General features: G+C 46.0%; 1 protein-coding gene across 1 annotated transcript in view; it reads right to left on the reverse strand.

The window, feature by feature from the left end:
- Positions 1–14,948, reverse strand: part of LOC135825136 (uncharacterized) — a 40,710-nt gene extending 25,762 nt beyond the window's left edge. The window contains exons 1-3 of the mRNA XM_065337870.1: positions 14,862–14,948; positions 7,267–8,861; positions 5,141–5,315 (exon numbers count right to left, since the gene is read on the reverse strand). Coding sequence (XP_065193942.1) covers positions 5,141–5,315; positions 7,267–8,847 — 1,756 coding nt within the window. The 5' untranslated portion in view covers positions 8,848–8,861; positions 14,862–14,948. The remainder of the gene's footprint in view (positions 1–5,140; positions 5,316–7,266; positions 8,862–14,861) is intronic.
- Positions 14,949–22,119: the final 7,171 nt, after the last annotated feature.

Raw genomic sequence — 22,119 nt, forward strand, 5'->3', positions numbered from 1 at the left:
CTTCAGTAACGTCTGGCGCTAGCCAGGGTCCACACAGCTTTAATTTGGTGTTTGTGTGTTTGTGTGTTTGTGTCACGCCTGGCGCTATCCGTATCTGACGGCAAAAAAAGCATAGGATGTTATAAATTTTTCAATTCTCCTATTTTTTCAGGCATCTCCTGGGATTCGAACCCGCACTATCGCCCTACATGCATTCGCCCATACACTTCGCATTCATACCCATTCTTCCATGTTGCTTCACGTTATTATCTTGCGTTTGAAAGCCCTATTGGAATATTGCGGGAAGCTGTATGTGACAGCTGTGTTTGATGGTACGGTACGGTACGGGAAACGGTGTCGTATTACCCTCGATCGTACCTGTCCCGTACATATCCCCTACCGTACCGTGCCATCAAAGACGGCTGGCCACAATGCATATTCAAATAGGGCTTTCAAATGCAAGATCACAATGTGAAACAACTTGGAAGAATTAGTATGTATGCGAAGTGTATCGGGATGCATGCAGGGCGCGCGATAGTGCGGGTTCGAATCCCAGGTTATGTCTAAAAAAAGGATTTTTTTTAAAGAATTTATAACATCCCTATGCTTTTTTTGAGTTGAGTCAATATTCCAGAAGCGTCGTCGTACGCCGTCATGTAGAGTTGCGACTTTCAACGTCCGTTCACTAAAATCAAAAATCAAAAAACAAACTCTCGCCGAAGATTTCGAGGCCTACAAGCTCGACATCCTTGGGATTACGGAGACCTGGATAGCCGACAATGGAGTTGATACCCTCGGCGATGGCCACAAGCTGTATAGGTCCGGAGGTCAATCGTCTCGCGCTGGCGTTGCCATCCTCGTCAACAAGAAATTTTCAAATAATGTTCTGTCGTATCAGTTCCACTCTGACCGAGTTGTATCTGTACGAATGGTACTCAGCCCGCGACCTGACAGTCGAGCTGTCACGGTCGTGTGCTGCTATGCCCCAACTCTTCAACGATCCACCATCAACCCTCAGGAAGCTGACAACTTCTACGAACTTCTCAACAATGTTGTATTGAAAACGAAGAACCGTGACGAATTATGGATATTAGGAGATTTGAATGCTAAAGTTGGGAGTTCGAGGCCGGGATCTGTCAGCCCTGTTGGATGCTACTCTAAACACACTATATCAAACTCAAATGGATGCAGACTTGTAGAATTTTGCGAGGACAACCGGCTGGTGCTAACCAACACACTATTCAAGCACAGGATGCAACATCGCTCAACATGGTTTTCTGATGGTTTAGTGCATGCGGATGGAAAGCCTGTGCGGAATATGATAGATTACGTGATAGTAAAACGTTCCACCATGGCCGCAGTTCTAGATGCAAGATCGTTTGGAGGCTTCACCACGCGCTCTGATCATCACCCTGTTATTGCAGTTCTTGGCATCGCACTTTCTAAAGTCCATCCGACCGTCAAACAACAAGACCCATGTTTCAATCGCTATAACCGTCCAACCGCTGAATCGTCGAAACTGTTCTGCGACCGTCTCAAGGAGAAGTTACCTTCTCTGCTTCCACTCTCCGCAAACATCGACAATGCCACCGTGGATAAGGCATGGCGTGGATTCGTCTGGGCTACGCATGATGCAGCGCAGGAAGCATTCGGGAAAGTGCCCACTGGTTCTGCTCCGAAAGCAAGCACGAACCCTCGCGTTGCATCCTTATCCACTGAACAGAAGAATCTGCACTGCCGCATAAACGCTGAACCTGATCCAGAGCAACGTAAAGCTTTAAAGATTGAAAGATCTGCAAAACTCCACGAGATTCGAAGGATACTACAGAAGGAGGGCGAGCAATATTGGCAACGTAAGGCTGTTGAAGTAGATGCTTTACGCCCTGACCCACGGTCCTACTTCAACGCCATCAACAACTTACGCCAACTACGCTCTGGGAAGAAGGCTGCGCCTGTGCGTCTTGCTGACGCAGACGGCAGAATCATGGCAGACATCTCATGGAATCTTAATGCCTTTAATGAATATTATGAATCGGTATTTTACACTGATGGCCAGCCACTCGACCTCAGGCAGCAATCGAATGAGGAAGATCCATTCACAATCGAAGAAGTACGGTCTGCAATTATCAAGCAGAAGTCTGGTGGTGCTGTCGGTCCTGATGGTATCAGTGCTGATGCTTTGAAGTCAGCTAAAAACCTTTTCGCACCCTGGCTGACGAATTTCTTCAACGCTGTTCAAGCTACAGAGTACTGTCCTGACGACATGCGCTGCGGCCTCATCGTTCCCATCTACAAAGCCGGCAAGCCTCTAGGACATCCAAAAAGCTACCGCCCCGTTATGCTCCTTTCCGTCGTCCGTAAGATCTTGACGTCAATACTCACTCGACGACACACACTCCATGTGCAGTCATATGTGGCAGAGAGCCAAGCTGGTTTCCGCCCTGGCAGATCGACCACGGATGGTGTCTTTTACGCCAGGACGATGTGTGAGCGCGCACTACTTGGCGACTGGTCATATTCATCGGCACTATTGGACTTCAGCGGTGCGTTTGACACTGTCATTCGTCAGGTTGCTCTGGAGAGGTTAGCCACTGCTGGCGCACCAACGTCCACCACTGCAGTCCTAGTATCAAACACAACAGCCCGCACGAAGCTTGGTAAACAACTAAGCAAACCATTTCCAACAAACATCGGCGTCGTCCAGGGTGACCCAATGTCACCAATAATGTTTATAACTTACGCCGAAGGTTCCATGCGTAGGATCCGAGAGCAAGCTCTACCCGCGTCAGACCTACCAGCAACTTTCACACAATACGCAGACGACACCACTGCCCATCAGAACGAGCGATCATCTGTGGAAGAAACCGTCCGTGTGTGTGAACCCGTTTTCTCGGATGACAATCTGAAGCTGAACGTGGCAAAAACTCAATATTTCACTGTGACCAAGGAAGATGATTCCTGGAAATCGGTGAAGCTGCTGGGGAGTATGCTAGGCACAGCAGAAGACATAGCAGCTAGAGTGTCTGCTGCAAATCGGGCATTTGCAGGCATTCCATGGAAACGCCACAACCTGAATTCCAGGCTGTGTATGTTTTCCTGCCTGATATTGCCTGTCTTGCTGTATAATTGTGCGCTTTGGACCTTATCGCAAACATTAACCGACGTCGTCAATGTATGGCACCGGAAGAAACTACGTACCATCATTGGTATCACGTACCCACAACGAATCTCGAACACAGCGCTGTATGCCAGAACCGAGCAGACCCCACTATCCCAAGTCTGCAGGCAACGGAGACTGCTGTGGTTCGGCCATGTAGTGAGGGAAGGCGAAGAATCGTCCTCTTTCCAAGCCCTCCTAATGTCGATCAACACAACAGACATACGACGACCCCGAGGACGGCCACGTCTGAGATGGATCGACGTTGTCAAGAAAGACTTACAATGCATTAATCTGTCGCTTCTGGATGCTGTGCAATCTGCTTCTGATAGAGCTGCTTGGCTCGAAATTGTTAACAGATGCGTTGACCTCATGCAATGAGTGAAATGCGAACTGTCATTATTATTATTATTATTATGCTTTTTTTGTCTAGGTCATCAAGGCAAAAAAAGCATAGCGTAGGGCCCTGAGCTTCCAAGCTCTCTCGTTTATTTATCTATTTCTGCACCTCGTGGCATGTCAAAACAGCCCATTGAATTGAGGAGAGGGTGAGACCAACCACGGAAGAAGAGAAAAAAGAAAGAAATCAACAAAAGAAAAGTAGTAGACATACATGTATAAGAAAGAAAGAAGATACTTCAAAGGAAGAAGATAACTCAAGAGATACGAACTACACAGTGGCCCAGAACAAGTGAGTACCTAGCGAAGTAAAGTAGCAAAAAGTGGAAAGTCTTTGGCAAGTCTTGAGGTCCTGTGGTAGCACGTGGTCAGTGTGATGTACGCATTTATGGTGATGTGCACCCACTTATGGCACGTACGAATGTGCAAACTTTTTTTTCATCTCAAAGCCTCTTGCACGGCCAAAACATAAATAAAAACAATCAATGATTAGATCGGGCGCACGCGGTGATGATCATGTACAATGTCATTAATAAGGTAGCAGCCTGGTCGTAAATTTCATATGGCATTCAATTGACCGTAACTTTGGTGTCTCTCAATGGATTTGAGTGAGATTTTCACCACACACTCCTGCTACCATGCTGGTCCTCAGGACATGATTTAAAAGTTCTTGCGCCTCACTGAAAGGCTTTCCAGGCCAGAAAAACTCATAAATTCCCGCATAGTGCCACGGTAGGCGAGCCACTCAGGAGCCAAAAAAATGCATATACAATTTTTGCATATTTTTTTGCCCATTCCGTCCGTGTGCGGGATCCAAACCTAAAAAAAGTCCAGAAGCAGCCATGGGTGGTGGGATAGGGCCCTTCAAAGTGGCCCTGGAATCTTTCACAACGGCAGGAGTGGGCGTTCTCTCTCACACTCACACAGGCCAAAGTCAATTTTTTAATTTGTTTAGGTTTAGGGCGTGCTACGAGGTCGTCCCTTTAATACAAGCGGCTGAATGGATGCTAACTAGCATGAAAGTGGATTTTGGCATATGGGGGCCGGCAATATGCTGGCAGTGGTCCAATATTTGGTCCAAACTAGCATAAAGGCCGTGTATCATGTAAGACCAACTACTTGAAACTGGCATGGCAGGCCTGTAACGTGGAGACTGTTTTGTCATTCAGCCAGGCTCTGACTTGAGCCAGGGTTCATTGAAAGTATGAATAAAGCCCATCGTTGGAGCATCATTGCAGCGTGTTTAATAACGCAATTTCTTCTTGAAGCTCCTGTGCATGTATATGCACAATGACACATGTGTGTGCGTGCGTGTGCGTGCGTGCGTGTGTGTGTGTGTGTCTGTTTGTATGTGTGCATTGATCCGTATTTCGTCACATTTGGCCAGCATTTTCATGGTATAACAACTATGCAAATATCGCGATTTTGTTGGCATCCTGAGGACATAAATGTCAGGGTTATTAGAGCCACTGCTGATGTCCCCTTTACCTGTATTTACTTTTGGATGGAAGAACAATAATCTATTACTGAAAAGAGTGCGGGAATGAGTCGGGGAAACGAGGCGACGAAAATGCATTAAGTTTATACATGTGCGTGACAACTTACTTCCGTGAATATATTCCAGTACCAGATAGTAGGCATGGCTTGTTTGATAGGCAGCAAAGGTGCGCATGAAAGCCGGATGTTCCAAATACTTGCCGACATAGAACTCGTCCATAACGAAACTAGACTCATTCCCATCAATGTCAGTCAATACTTTGCGAATAATCTTTACGATAACCTACAAACACAGAGACACGAAGAACTCAGACACAAATCAGGCCGAATTCAGGCCTAATCCAGTCATAGAGAAAATCTCTTGAGGATATTACTCTGATAAGGCGACAGCCTGTCCCAGAGGTCCGCTTGAAACCAGGCTCAAGAGATTTCCGCAGCTCTTCAAAATACGAACTTTAAAGTTGCGACTTCGGCAGTATTAGTTATGAAGTTGGATATTCCAACAAGAAACACACGCTTCTTGCCGAACCTCACACTTGACTGACTCCGACTGCCATCCGGAGCACACAAGGAGCACGTCGCAACTTACACTCAGCAAGCCTTCAAGAAAGCATCACTTCTTAGTCAATACACATGTGGTTAAGGGAATTGAGTAAGCTAAGGAACATTAAGTAAAAGTGGGTAGGCTTCTTGCAATGTCATAAACAGTTAGGAGTAGAGCCCACACCCTCTCTTCCATAAACACTGGAATTATGCAACTCATTATACTATAAGGAAGATTGTGCCTGAAAAGCATCCCTTATATAGTGTACTTGTCTGATACTTGTCTATCGAATGGCTGATTCCCTTTTTGTTGACTGTGTTGATATTATATAATTGCTTTCGTTTTGTGATGTTTGAATTCGTTTCTCTCGTTTTCGCCTCTGGCTTCCACTGTGTTGATGGGAGGTTTGTTGGAGTTTTACTTGGATCCCGTTGAAATTTGCACAAATACACGACCTCATTGAGCCTAGGCTAGGGATCGAGTTCATTTCTGCCTCCATGGTGTAATGTTTGAGTGCCATTCTTTCTTTCCTGGCGGTCAATAAAACATGCTTCAAGCCAAACCATTGCCAGGAATACAAACTAACACATACATTTCGTTTCCAGCGCGACAAACACCTCGTTAGGCTCCAGGTACCAGCGTCAGTCAGAGTCGGTCATGGAGTTGTGCTAAACAGACGTTGAGAGCCAGTATCTATTCCCAACACTATCATCGCCAACAACTAGTCGCACATCCTCGTGACTGACAACAATCCTAAGTTAGAAGTTGTGACTTGGACGGTAATGGTGATGAAGTTGGTGGTTTCACGACGAAAACACGCTTCCTGTCGAACTTGACACTTGACTGACTCACTATCCCCTCCGAAGCACACCAGGAGCACGAGGCACCTTCCACTCGGCAAACCTGCAAGAAACCACTACTCCCTGCTCAATACACAGTCTTTCGAGGAATTCAACACTCATGGGTTAAGCTTGAGTAGGCTCAAGACGACTGTGCCTGAAAAGCACCACTTATAAAGTTCTATAGACACAAACTTACGGAGATGCTGTTGTCACTCACACCGACGGGCGACGAGTTGTAGGAGGTGACAGTGTTCTGAATAGCTACTGGCTCTAACCGTCTGTTTATCACACCTCCATGAGCAACTACAGCGCTGGCAACTGAAATCCGACCCAGGGCGGCCTGGCGCGCCGCCCTGGGGGTCGGATTTCAGTTGCCAGCACTGTATGACTGACCCTGCTACCTGGGGCCTAACAAGGTGTTTGTGGCGCTGGAAGCGAAGCATCTCTGTTGGTTTGTATCCCTGGAGATGGTTTGGCGCGGAGAGCAGTATATAGAATTTATTGGTGCTTTATCAGGCCCAATCTTCCTCAGACTACTCAAGCTCAACTGATGAAGAGTGAATTCCCCGAGATACTGTGTATTGGGCAGGGAGTGATTCTTAATTGCAGGTTTGCCGAGGGGAAGATGAGAACAACCAACTTCATCTTCAAAATACAAAACGAATATTGGCGTCTGGCAGTATTCGAGGTCATGACTGGTTTTCTGTTTCAAGTCAAATGTGTTATGAATACGGAGACCACGTGATCAACGAGACCACATTTGTATGGTTCCTTGAGTCGCCTTAACCAGGTCATCGATGTAATTGAGACATTATTCAGTCATGAGAGCTAGAACATGTAGTACTTACGGGTTGGTTTGCCATGTTGTCGTGGGCTTTGCACAGTGAGCGACGTCCATGTTCATAGATCTGCTCACCTAGTGTTATCAATAGCACATCCCTTTTGTCCACTATTTGAGTACCGTTCACTGTCACAAGGTCCCAATCAGGATCATTTAAGCGCTTGTTTGGTGCTGGTGGCGGTGATGGTGATGGTGATGGTGATGGTGATGACAATGGCGATGGTGATGGTGATGACGATGGTGATGGTGATGGTGATGGCGATGGTGGTGTTAGTGAGGGTGTTTGTGATGGTGTAGGTGATGGTGGTGGTGGTGCTGCTGGTTGAGGGGCCCCTCCTGCTGCGGGTGGCGTGAACCCTGGTGCGAATTTAGTGCACCCTCCTGGGACCGGAATGGGCTGTATTCTTCGAAGGACTTTTCCTGTTGGATGAGCCACTGCGGCGCTTTGATTATGGAAAAATTGTTGTGGAGGACAGGCCAGTGGTTCGTTTGGATAGAGCATTGATGCTTGTGAATTGACCACTGTTGGGCGTCGAAGGCCACTTGTTGATCTTGGACGTGGCCCTCCTCGAGTTCGAGGGCCCGATTTTGCTCTTGGATTGGTCACTCCTGCGGTTTGTGGAACTATCCATCCTGGATGGCCCGCTCCTCGAATTCGAGAGCCCGATCTTGGAGGGGCCATTCCTGCGGTTTGAGGGAGCGCTGAGGCGAATTGACTAGCATCTTCTTGGGCTGCAATGGTCCCTACTCTTCGAACGGCATCTCCTCCAGGACTGTCCACAGCTGCTTCTCGTGCCACTTGCTGTGCTCCTGATGCTCCTAGTTGTGTGGATGCGACAGATGCATTTTCTTGACGTCTTTTACTCAGCGCCTTCAGGGCCCGCTTTGCTTTAGCGATGCGACCAACAGAGACTTCATCATCTGGCTGTGAGGATGACGATGATGATGATGATGATGATGAGCATTTCCTTTTTGAAGGCACAAAGACAGATTCTTCTGCTTCTACTTTATGTCTTTCTTCTAGTGCCTCCAGGCCCCGCAGTGCTTTAGCGATGCGACCAACAGTGACTACATCACCTGGCTCTGATGATGACGATGATGATGATGATGAATATTTCCTTTTTGAAGGCACAACGACAGATTCTTCTGCCTTTCCTTGACGTCTTTCTCTCGGCGCCTTCGGGGTCCGCTTTGCTTTGGCGATGCGACCAACAGAGACTTCAGCATCTGGCTGTGAGGATGAGGATGATGATGATGTATATTTCTTTTTTGGAGGGTAATAGATAGCTTTGACTGTTTTTGCTTGAAGTCCCGCTCTCATCGCCTTATAGCCACGATTTACTCTAGCACCCAAACCATCAGTGACGTCATCTGACTTTGAGGATGACAGTGATGACGATGATGAATATTTCTTTTTTGAAGGCCCAACGGCAGAGGCTTTTGCTTTATCGGATTTATTAACCGACTTATAGAGCCGCTTTGCTTCAGCGAGGAGACCAATACCGGATTCACCTGGCTTTGAGCTTGATGATGACGAGGATGATGGTGATGAAGGAGGAGCCCTTGGCGATGCACTTCCTCTCCTCATTTTTTCAGTGTTATCTGAACAAACAGCATCAAAATTAATAGATAAAATTCAAGTAGATTATGGCAGAGAACCGAATATGGAGAAAAGACGATCTTCTCCATCCTATCGTGATAGCAATAGTAACAGATGGTTGGCAAACTTACACAGGCGACCAGGCGTATCTGCGAACGTGTGTGTGTCTGTTTGTGTCTAAGTGTGTGTGTGTTTGAGCATGTGTGTGAGCGTGTGTGTGTGTGTCTGTGTGTTTGTGTACAGCCAGCTAGAGCCACACGTGACGGATCACACGAGCGGACAAGATCTGTGTTTTCCACATGGGCCATGTTAGTATTATTATACGCACGCCCGCGTTTACGTCAACAGTAAGTCCACGTATTCGCATGTGCCAGAAGACAGGCAGAGTGGGCAGGGAGGAAAACAAAAATAAATAAAAGTAAAAAATAAATGTAAGACAGCAGGCGATAGGCACATAACTCATGTTCGATGATTGGTGCTCAATGCACGGGATCTATTCGAAAGATCAAAAAATAAAACAAGAATAACAGACAACGACGATAGGTTTGTAACTCATGGTCGATGGTAAGTGCTAAATGCACGGGATCTGTACAATGCCTCTGTGCCATCCGTTAGTTGCTGCGTACATCCTGGCACAGCTCGCGCCACGCAGGCCTGTCAGCGGCGATGGCCCGCAGGTGCTCCAGGTCTGCCAAGTTCCTGAGACTCCTCAGTCCTGCTGATTCTAGGTCCGCGGATAGTGTGGACACGATGGTTGTCCTTGGCCGCCCTCGCCATACCTTGTCCCCAAAGGTGAATCTTCACGTATTTTGGCATGGCCCCGCATGGGTCATGTAGTAGAGGAAAAATACAGAATTCGTACATTGGGTGACCCCATAGTCTGTAAGTCTCATGGAAAGCCCTTTCCCAAAGATGCTAACACGCGACTTGCACTTTTCGCAACCATGCCAAAATACGTGAAGATTGCTTGAATCTCATGCATATTTTCAGAAAGACTCAAAAGGTGCTAAAGCTAATATCGCAACTCCAAACAAGCTAGTTCTTGTGCAAAATGACGCCAACAAGTTAAAATCAACCCAGGAAAAGGAGCGGAATTGGAAAGTTTTGTTTTTTCACGGCTGAGCGTAGCGAAAGAGTGCAAAAAACGTATTTTTCACTCACAAATATTTTCGTGCATTTGCTCTTGTTCTGCGCAACTCCATTGAACCTGCCATCGTGGTCTTTGTTTTTCCTCGTGGTAGTTGAAGTTGCCCGCCCACCCACCCTGGTTTCAAGGGAGTCGTCCGCTGTTCTTCTTGACAATCTATGCCTATGTGTGTGGCTTATGATTATGACATACACCGGTTATTACATGCCATTTCTTGCTATCTCTATTCTTGGGTCTGACTGGCAGCGGGGCAGGAATTAATGAAGTAGAAAGGTTTTTTGGCCGAAAGGCGAGTTTTTCCTCTAGCCCGGTTGAGCGGTCGCGGCTAGGAATGTAGGGAGTCATTGTTTTTCAGGCGCTCCCCTGCTGCCCAGTCACCCATGCTCACCACTGGCCATGCTGTTTCACTTGATTTCACGGCCTTTTCTCCCGCTTGCTGGCGGTTCTTTGATGGATTTAGATGTTTTTCGGCTATTTATCTATTATGTGGCTGCGAGTGTGGTTTTTTGCTTCTACTCATTTCTGGAAAACCACCACGGTGGTGAGTGTGATTGCTCTGGTAGACCACTACCCCATGTACTGAACAGTCGCTTTGTGAGTGAAAAACACTGTGGAACAGCACAACTGCCTAAGTGACATCATGCGTACTTTGAAACATCTATGAACGCATCATTATGTTCACAGGGTGGAGCATGGAAATGAACAGACGTGAGTCATCGCCCTGTTGAACCTTCGCACAGTATTCATGACATAGCGGCACGCTTTTGCGCTGCATAATAATTATTACAAAGCGGTGGAACGCCTGGTTGGGAAAGAGCGTCCCTTACTACAAGCCCGTAGCGTTGGTAGAGCCAGGGTACTGTCAGAGCTTGCTTATCCGCTCCTCTTTTATCCGGATCCCTCACCAACCGGAAGAAAATCGTTGGTTATCGATTTGCAGCATATGGCATGCATGCATACAGTATCTTTGTCCGATTATCCGATTTCCTCGCCTATCCGGATATTTTTTTGTGGAAAACAGATGTGTGCGGTCAAGCGAGGTCTGACTATACGGCGCAACTCTGAACCGCATGGGTGCTAGACATTGTGCTGACTCTCAACCTGCCCTATTACTAGTAACTCCCCTAATATAATGAGGGTCAGAACCAGGTCTAGCACCCATATATTGTAGATGTTAGCAAGACCGGGCCTCAATCAACTGTGGGTGGTTTTAGCAAGGGGCACTATTGGCGAACACAGTGTTTCACCGCTTCGTAGATTGCTGTCAACCTAAAACGTGTCTCTACAATACACGGTGTATTATGATGTACAATGCGCATGTCTGCAATTCGAGAAATACACTTGTCGTGATGATTTGGTGGAGTGTTTCTGCGCTTCTTGTTGAAAAAGCACAAAAGGGACTGGACATTTTGACGATGTCTTTTCTAAAATTCCTCTTTAGAGTTGTTCCATGGGTGATGTGAGCTGTAATACACAAATTCCTATATCCAGCTGTTGAGCGGTTGCAAGGAGTTCAAAGCACTTGACCGGCAGAAGGAATTGGAATTAGAAGTCATCAGTTCCAACAAGGTGCGTGATGGGTATGTCAGAAAAAGGGCACTGGAAGAGCGACTGCAGGTCTGGAATTCAGCCAATCACGAACTCAGTACTACACATCATATCCTGAGGAGACTGATATCATGTGCTTGTAGAGCCAGCAGCAAGGTGGTGATCATATCAGCAGACGGGCACACGAAGCAAGAGGAAGAATACTAGTAAGCAGGAATCTTGAAGAATGCTCAGGAGCAAGGGACAGCGTCTACAACACCCTAGTGTCATGCAAGAGCTAAACTTCGCTCCTTGCATTTGAAGTGTATCGTAACCCCATTCCCCTGCAATGTGTTGGTTTCCTTACTATCTAGACTGATTTTATATGATTCTGGAATAATTTGAATCATATTGGATTCCTGCGTGCCATCTTGGAAATACAGAACAAAGAGAAGTGCGCAAACGTGATAGGGTGCACATAGAAAGCAAAGCTGCATACACACTATCGATATCTGATGATTGGCTCAGCCATGGAACTAGTTACAACGGAATTTGCCCAAGGGTTTCATTGTGTGCCTTTGTGTGCACCGCTCTGCCTGCATCAGGTATTGAGCACTTTCGCAGAATCTAAGCCTACTTACTGCGTCTGTGCATAGAAAGCAAAAGAAGTCTACAAGATACGTGTAGGTGACAGGTTCTTCCCGTACAAACGTAATGTGCTGCATGACACGTGTGGAATATGGAGCATTCCAAGTTGTGTGATCATGGTCGGCCACCTCCAAGTGCTCACGTGCTAACTGTCAATGGGTCATACACATGCACTAGTTTTTGCTCCATGCTGGACCAGTATGCTTTAGTCTAAGCTCGACCAGATTCCAACATTCTCCTTCCTATCAGAATTTATACCATCCGCCATATCCTAGCTGCGGCTGGAAGGACCACATAAATGATGAGTTCTTTGACAAGCAGCGAAGAAGACACTGGAAATATCCGCCATGACTTTCCTATCACTGCTCTTGAGGGTGGGCGCATGATAATAATTGGTTAATGGTAACACATGTACTATCAGTTATCGAGAGCAAACGAATCGTGCTGAATGCAACAGAGGCCTCTGTGCTTAGTGCTCTCGTTTGTGTTGTGCCAAAGAAGATCGCCAACGTATTGGTGTTCCGTTGTTTGCCGTTACAAGTGGCAGAACGTGCATCCATAAGAACAACCATGACTGACATTCAATGACCTGATCCTTGAATGTAAGAATCACATCGATCAGCGTTGTGCTAATCGTTGCAAGTTTTGACTCATCAGTATCATGCTTATACTTCTGAAGTAATAAAATAATGTTGGTGTTGGACAAGCAACATTCATGTAATCCTCTGAACTCTTTCCATATTCCATCTTCAACATGCAGTGATATTGCACAATGGTAGAAGACTTTGTATCAGCAGTGGTTCTCGCTTGACCTTTACGTCCTGAAAGTTTGCGACATGGACGGTAGCACTGTTTTGTTGCAATTCGTGTTGGAATTTGGGCTTGGCTATTTTGCTGGATAAAGGCGCACAGCTGGTTTCAGTTTCCTACCATGCGGTCAAGGCGCGTAGTAAAGTTTGTCCTTGAATTTCCGTGAATGCCTCTACTGTATGTGATTCCTGGCACGCTATTATTCTGGATTTGAGTGTAAGTGACTTGGCCATACTCGAATAGTATATTGCCGTACTAGTAGTAGTATCCGTGTAAGAGTCGTCATGTGTATTACTCATAACGTATCATTCCAATTGTTTGTTGATACGGAGAACACATCGATGGGTTGTTAGTCTCGTATTTGTTGGCTCTTTTCCAACACTTGGTAAGCTGTGATTGCCTTCAGGAAAACGCCCGAGCGAACCGGACATGGTGCTCTCTACATATAACACCACTTACATAAACAACGAAGGCGAAAGCCTCTGTAGCTCTACTGTATGTTTCACGCATTTCAGCTATCATCGGACAGCTGGACTTGCCACTCACCGATTTCATATTCATTGTGTGCATTGAGCACTTCGCTGCGAGCGTCCACCGGCCTTATTAGTGTTGACCACTCCACTTAATTAATATCCCCCCCCCCATTCACTTGCTCAGTCAGCTTGCGGTATACGCTAGCGGTCGTAAACCAGCGATGCGCGTGCTTTCATTAATTAGTAGAGGTGGTTCGCAAGGTTGAAAGTGTGTTCTAGACAGGTTACGAAAGTGAAAATGTTCGCCAGATGATCTGATATCGTCTATTAAAATATTGGTTATCAAATCAAGATTGCAATTGGCGATGTGTACTGGATTCAAAAGTTGAACTACTCCAGACTGGAGGCTTAAATCACCAAGCGAAGTTGGTTTCATGCACAGATCTGTGACGGCGGTGGTTCTGATTATGCTTGGCTTGAGGATGACGCATTCGTACAAGTATTGCTACTTCAAAAGTATAAAAAACATGAGGAAACACATGAGAACGAGTTATGCACCAACTATCCACGACTGTAACAAGATGATCAACAGTCGGAAAGTGCGATAATAGGGCGCAAAACTGACAGGCTACTGAGACATTTAGCGACCTGAGACCTAGCTCTAACTCATCTCCAGTGCGCAAGCCAACAGCCCTCCAAATTGGAAAGATCATGGTTACGCAGGACCGAAGAGGGGAAGGTGAGCGCCGCGAAAATGCGCACAAGCTGTTCCTGTTCTTGTTACTGTCGTGGATAGTTGCTGCATTACTCTTTCTCATTTGTTTTCTCCTTTTTAACGTTTGTTATTGGCTCAGTATCCGAGTAAAAAATTTAAAAGTATTTCTTCATGTTTAAGAATTAATATCACTACATTCCAGTATTTTTGAAGCTTTGCCATCACTTCAACCTGTAATATTTTTGGGTCGCCGGCGCCGTCCAGAACATTGTGAATGCGTTGGGTGCTGCATGCAGCCGTGATCGTTTGACTAACTGCCGGAGGCCGTGTACAGTGCCAGTGCTACTCAACGTAAGACTACCGAGCCGTTCAATGCTACGCATGCCAACACTAGATGGCTTATAAGACAGCGCATGCTCCTGGCCAAGGTCGAGGTAATGCAATTTTGGTAAGCAACGTAAATTATCGTGTCCATTCCCGCAGGGAACTCACGACGGCCTCTAGCAACCATTAAACCCTAGCGGAAAATGCAGCGCCTAATGGTGGGGTGAGTGGATAAGACTGCGAGACAGTAATTCAGTTACAATGGCTAAAAGGCCTTGTACTAACTTTAAAATCGCACTGACCCGCCAAGCAGACCGCACACCAGGTCAACACACACAAAAAAATGGGTTTTACTCACCGTTTTGTTTTGAAGTTGATTGAAATTATTCGAAATTTTGGTGGTTCTCCTTCCGGTAAAAAGTAATGGCGACGACGATATCGGCGACTTGTCGATAGCGGAGTGCCAAATAGGGAGCATGCCTGCGCCAGGCTCCCTAACATGTTGCGAAGGAGAACATAGCGATACGTAATGCATGTATGCACATGTACGCTCTAGTACTATGTATGTACATAGGTGTGAGGTACGCAGTCTAAAAGACGCTCGGCCATGCTCTAGCTGATGAACATAACTAGAAAAACAGCAAACTCCGAAATGTGAGAATGGTAGGATTATTGAATGTGATATCGCTGAGCATGAGGCCAGCCACACCCCTAGTACCCCGGCTCTGGCAGAACGCTGTGCCTGTGACACACAACGACAGAACACGGAGCATGAGGTCAGGATTCAGCCGCCACAAGATACAAAAATCGGGCCAATGCTATGCTAGAGGCACGGCACATGTTAATTTAACATTGGCCCCAACATCTGTAGTGCACATGCATGCTACCATGAGGCACCAAGCGCGTAGGTCCAGGCTAGTGCCATCAGCACACCTGTGAGTAGATCTTCCTGAAAGATCCCATAATTTTTCGGAACATATGCTTCTCGCAACCGTGTCAAAACAAGTGCTAGTTGCTTAAGTCGCATCTATATTTTTATAAAAACTCAAAAGGTTCTATCCCGACTTAAAATTGGAGAGTTCTTGCGCAAAAACCACCAAAAAAGGACCAGAAGTGCAGCGACAGCAAACTCGTACATCCCTTCCTGCTGTGACAGTGCCAGTGGCCTGTTTCGTGCGTGTATCATAATTATATCATTCCAGTGCACTGAAAATGGAAGCACATTATCGTAACTATCGTTGATCTACCATTTCTCTGAAATGAGTCTGAAGGCAGACGAGAAATGAGCGAGTATGCATTCTGCTGACATGTAGTTCGTTCCTTGACATTTTGGAGGCGGTTTGTATTCGTTTGCATAAGCCTGATCTTTGTAAGCAGAAGAAACATGTAGTTGCGTTAAGATTGTTTTCGTAGGTGCACAGCATGATTGTTTGTCTCACTACACAGTTGTAGCGTTACAGTTAGTTTCTCACCCCCGTTGCACTTAGCTCTCACTTCACTTCTATTGTCTCACCTTCCCTTATTCAACTATATTTTGTTCTCGTAACACATTATTGAATGTATTTTAATTTTAATCATTGGTCAGCATGGTTTGCAGAATGCCAGCGACCTACAAGGAGCACGAGCATTTGCTGCAGACAAGTCGAAATGGAGATCAGACATTGTTTATGGATGAGTTTTTGTTGACTGGAGACAGAAGCGGACTTGGCTTAATTTCAGTGTAGTCTCATGCATTGTTCTTTGGCCTTTAAAGCTTTGTACGCGTGCTGTGGTATTATTATTATTATTATTATTATTATTTTCACTAGTTTGAGGGAAAGAGACAAACGGGAAAAGTCTGAAGAAAAAATTGACTGTCATCACGACTCGAACCAGGGACCCTCGCTTGTAGCTAGCGATGCTCTAACCACTGAGCTATGGTGTAGTCGTCATCCCAGCAGAGACTGTTCAACATTTTCTTCAGACTTCGTAACTCACACTTCCTGTGTATCCACACAGGCGGGTGGGACGCAGCCCTCACTGTACCCACACACTTCACGTACATTCTAGCACGCGGGGAGCCCCAAGTCATAACATTTTCACTAGTTTGAGGGAAAGAGACAAACGGGAAAAGTCTGAAGAAAAAAATTGACTGTCACCACCAGGACTCGAACCAGGGACCCTCGCTTGTAGCTATTATTATTATTATTATTATTACTTGGTCCGACTTATTAAAAATGTGCGCTTCACTTCAAAACTCAAGCATATGTACAAACGAGCAACTGTACTAAAAAATCAACCAAGAGACGGTAGATAGATAACTACTGTGTCGTTTCTCGGCCTGACCTTCTAGTTTTCATCTCTGCTGGTGTCTCAGGGCGGATCTGCAAGTGCGTCAACCTGCAAAACGTTGACATTTTTTTCATCTCCTCCAAGCAACACTGCGCTTCTTTGATTTTTTCACTCCATAGGCCCGATTTACACGATCGACTTCGCCTCCTCCTCGTGTAGTACGACTATCAGAATGGCGGCTGTAGGTGTTTTCGCCTGAAGCTCCCACGACACCTTCAAATGAGGCGAACAAGTAAACCACCACGCATAAAAAATCACTTCTGACCACCGTGTACCGTGCGCGTACTGAGTCTGAGCTGTGTCGACATGTCATGCAGTCAGACCATGCGTAGGTCTACGCGTGCTCTTCCCTGCCTGTTTCACGAATCCACTGGCCCCGGAGACTGGCGATCTTGTGACGCATCGCAATCGCGGCTCCGCGCGCGGATCCGAGGACTCCGCACCGTATCCGCCGGATAATTCACCCTTTCTGCGCTTCAGTTTTCCAGCCAGGTTGTCGCCTGAAAGTCGACCTCAAGGCCGGTTATTTATTTCGATCAACTTCTCGCCGATCTCTTCTGTGATCTTGATTCGTCGGCCGCCACATCGTGAACGACTGCGAGAGAGATCAGCAAACTGGACGGAGCGATGCTGGTGCTTTCTGCACGAGTTTCTGGATGACGCGTTTGCTGAAATTCTGCCAAGGAAACAGCGATTGCAGCGATTTCAATCCGCCAGGAGGCACTCGAGAACGATCGCCCAGGAGATTCTGGTACTCTGTGACAATCCCCGATCGCAGCGGGGTGCTGATTTCAGCACCAGGCCTTCTCTGTGCTGCGCGACAAGCAACGGGAGTCCTCTGACGACAAAATTTGGACGTAAAATGCTCGAGTCGACTAGGATCTCAAGCCGCTGCCTCCGTTGGAGTTGGAACCATTTCTTCTTCAACATCACAAATTGACAACTGGAGGATAGTGTTAGGTAGCTGGATAGTTTATTCCGTCCTGAGGTTATTTGAATTTGTTTGGTTGACGTTCGAATCGAAACGCACATTTTAATAAGTCGGACCAAGTATTATTATTATTATTATTATTGTAGAAAGGAAAAGGACATAAGGATACGAGTTAAAGGGGCACTCCGGCTTCATTTTCGACGCCGAGTTTTCGATGCCAAGACGAAGGTAGGTGAAAGAGAAGACCCCTCGAACAAGAACGAGTCTCCAGAAGCGATCGAGTCGAGCAGGAAGACGACTTTTGAATTTCAGCCGAGCGAGCGCTGATGACGTAATGAGGGATTAGCTTGCCAGTGGAAATGCATCTGCGCACATACATTTCACACACTTTTTGGCCAATTTTCAATCGAAGAAGAGGTTGTTTGCTATGTTCTCCCAACGCCGTGAGCGATCCCGTCTTCTATACCCTTCCAGGTACCCTGAAGGTCCTCCAGAGGAGAATTCATCTCCATCAAAGCGTTGTTGATCCGCTAAATTCGTCTCGAGACATATTCACCCAGTGCAGTGCTGATGAATGTAGAATGTTGAATCTGTGATAATTGTCGACGATGGAGAGAGAGGCTGATAGCCACTGTCGCAGGGAGAGTGAAGCTGCTGGAAGTAACAACGGGGAGCCCGTTTGTATCACCTGAACAACCAGACTTCAAAGCAGCTTGACCAAATCGGAGGGTGCCTCGTTGCTTATCGTGAATATTACACCGACATGAATTACTACAAGTATACTGGTGAGTTTTTATCTTGTTTTGTTCGTATGCTAGTACCCTGGCCTGGAGTTCTCGTTAGCAAATTCCTATTCCCTGGCGTTTTCTAAACATTCCGTGTAGGACTGAATACGTGATCAAGTATTCCGATTTGGGTAGATGTGGAATTTGGACATGTATTTTATTTAAAAAAATTCCTAATAGAGCGTTTGTAGAGAAATGGTTGCCCAAATACAACAAAATTTATTCTGCAGTTCTACAACTAACTTGCACTGAAATCAAGTCAAAGTAAAAATGATTCTTCATGACTGTTGGGGTCAATGAAATCTGATCCAGGCATAACGAATGTTGACGCCCGCCACCCCGGGAACGAATGCCCATTTGGTGGGGGATACCAAAGTACTCGAAAGTAGTGCGTGTTTCCATGTGGCATGGAAGTTTTATATGATCTCTGGTCAATGCAACATACGATAGCCATCATGAATTGCAGGCCTCGAACGCAACTCCGACTAGAATTGGCAGTTCCCTAAGCTAGTTGCTTTATAATTCCATGGCCCCAGCTGTAGTTATAGAGGGTTTTTTGCACATTATTCTTATAGTCGATAGGTTTATACTGATGGCCACAAACAACGGCAGTTCAAACTTCACTGATGTGTTCATGAGCTGAGAGATTTCTCTCTACTATTTCTGTTGTGCACACAGGTCTGTCCAATATGCATTGACCGTATTGGGTATGGTACCTGCTCTGAGAAGGGAGTCGCTGGAGCCACAGTTCAACTATACAGGCTTTCAAGAAACAGAGAGGAGCCATCTTTGCAAGCTGATACCTGATGTGTACCGACAGAATTCTCACGAGATACCTTACAGACTACGCCTGGTGTTTACTTCATAGCACTCCTTCGACGTAGAATCAAGTCGACTGAAACAAGTTCAAACAACTCTGGCTTCAAACGAGCCGTCGATTAGACAAACAAAACATTCTCTCATATACTAGGGCACTCTGACAACTCCCGACCTATTCCTAACGATTGCCACCGCTTATAAATATGTAGAGTACTGATTGGAATGTGCTCACAATCTCAACTATTCAGTGCTATAATTATTTGAACTATGTGTTCCTTCCATACATGTTGCATCCACATATAATCCACAGTGCTGCAAAGTTTCAGAGTTTTCAGGGTATCAAACAAAATTATTTCAAATACAGTGAAATTGTTCGTGGACATTATAGCGTAACTTGTAGTTCCCTGGTCCTTTTCTTTGCTATAAATTAATCCTTTGCTCTCTAGCCGCCGGCGAGTCCAACAGTGAAATTGTTAGTTCATATTTATGTGGGTATGTGTGTGTGTGTGGGGGGGGTTGAACATATTTCTATTTAAGGGACCTGCAACTGTAATACCACAGTACAGTAGATAGCAAATATGTAGAAAACAGAAATGCATGTTCCCATCATTGTACATGGACGGGCGCACAGGCCGAAGCTATAAGCCAGAACATTACAATCGCCTAGAGATACTTGAGCTATTCCAGTATTCTCCGTGAGCTGTCCCATTCCACAATGGTTCATGCCACCATTATTTCTGGTAGTATCCATGTGCATAATTCCAAGACCATCTCGGATTCTTCAGCAATTTGTGCCACGGCAAAAGACAACGCTTGACTCGGTCACTGGGGCTGTCAAACTTCGCATCACAAATGAACTTCAATTTCTCATCTGTTTCAAGTATATGTACTGCCATTACTTGACCATGCTTCATCCACAGCTGGGCGAAGATGGTGGCGTTGAATTCCATAGCGCACCTTCTTGCTGCCATGCAGGAGTATGTTGAGAGAAGTGAACACATGTTTGCTAAAAAAAACAACAGCCACTGAAGAGGATAGCATTAGCAATAGCCTTGGGTGAATTTCCTGCAGGTATACGTTGTTGGTAGGTCTACTGGTCGGTCTCCATATCGTCAAGTTCAGAAATCACCTGTACCACACATCTTGTAGAAGGGATCCTGATTGAACAATTTTCTGATCATAAAATTCACTAAACTGAGGGCGAGACAAATAGTCAGTACTCCCCGATTCCGTCTAGCTGCTTTGATCAAGTGATGCTGACAAGCTCCCCGTTGTTACTTCCAGCAGCTTCACTTTCCCTGCGACAGCGGCTATCAACCTTTCTGTCCATCGTCGACAATTATCACAGATTCAACATTCTACATTTGTCAGCACTGCACTGGGTGAATATGTCTGGAGACCAATTTAGCGGATCAACAACGCTTTGCTGGAGATAAATTCTCCTCTGGAGGACCTTCAGGGTACCTGGAAGGGTATAGAAGACGGGATCGCTCACGACGTTGAGAGAACATAGAAAACAACCTCCTCTTCGATTGAAAATTGGCCAAAAAGTATGCGAAATGTATGTGCGCAGATCCATTTCCACTGGCAAGCTAATCCCTCATTACGTCATCAGCGCTCGCTCGGCGAAATTCAAAAGTCGTCTTCCTGCTCGACTCGATCGCTTCTGGAGACTCGTTCTTGTTCGAGGGGTCTTCTCTTTCACCAACCTTCGTCTTGGCATCGAAAACTCGGCGTCGAATATGAAGCCGGAGTGCCCCTTTAAGAGTAACTCTCCATCACTGTAACTGGATACCATATACAGTCAGAAAGTGCAATAACTAGGCACATAACTGACAAGAGTACTGAGACATTCGACGTCCTGACACCTAGCTTCAACACATCTCCGTAAAGCTAACCGACAGCCTTCCAAATTGGAAGGTTCAAGGTTATGGTAAGACCAAAGAGGGGAAGCACGCGCAACGAAAACGCTACGGAGATGTGTTGAAGCTAGGTGTCAGGACGTCGAATGTCTCAGTGCTCTTGTCAGTTGTGTGTCTAGTTATTGCAATTTTTGACTGTATATATTATCCAGGTACAGTGATGGAGAGTTACTCTTACCTCGTATCCTTATGTCCTTTTCCTTTCTACATTTATTTATGGCTCAACATAGGAGTTTCAAATTATTATTATTATTATTACAAGCGAGGGTCCCTGGTTCGAGTCCTGGTGGTGACAGTCAATTTTTTCTTCAGACTTTTCCCGTTTGTCTCTTTCCCTCAAAACCAGTTAATATTTTATGACTTGGGGCTCCCCGCGTGCTAGTTTGTACGTGAAGTGTGTGGGTACAGTGAGGGCTGCGTCCCACCCGCCTGTGTGGATTCACAGGAAGTGTGAGTTACGAAGTCTGAAGAAAACGTTGAACGGTCTCTGCTTGGATGACGACTACACCATAGCTCAGTGGTTAGAGCATCGCTGGCTACAAGCGAGGGTCCCTGGTTCGAGTCCTGGTGGTGACAGTCAATTTTTTCTTCAGACTTTTCCCGTTTGTCTCTTTCCCTCAAAACCAGTTAATATTATTATTATTATTATTATTAACTGGTTTGAGGGAAAGAGACAAACGGGGAAAGTCTGAAGAAAAAATTGATTGTCACCACCAGGACTCGAACCAGGGACCCTCGCTTGTAGCCAGCGATGCTCTAACCACTGATGTATGGTGTAGTCGTCATCCCAGCAGAGGCCGCTCAACATTTTCTTCAGACTTCGTAACT

The sequence above is a fragment of the Sycon ciliatum genome, chromosome 9, assembly GCF_964019385.1.
Source record: "Sycon ciliatum chromosome 9, ocSycCili1.1, whole genome shotgun sequence".
In the NCBI taxonomy this organism is placed as follows: domain Eukaryota; kingdom Metazoa; phylum Porifera; class Calcarea; order Leucosolenida; family Sycettidae; genus Sycon; species Sycon ciliatum.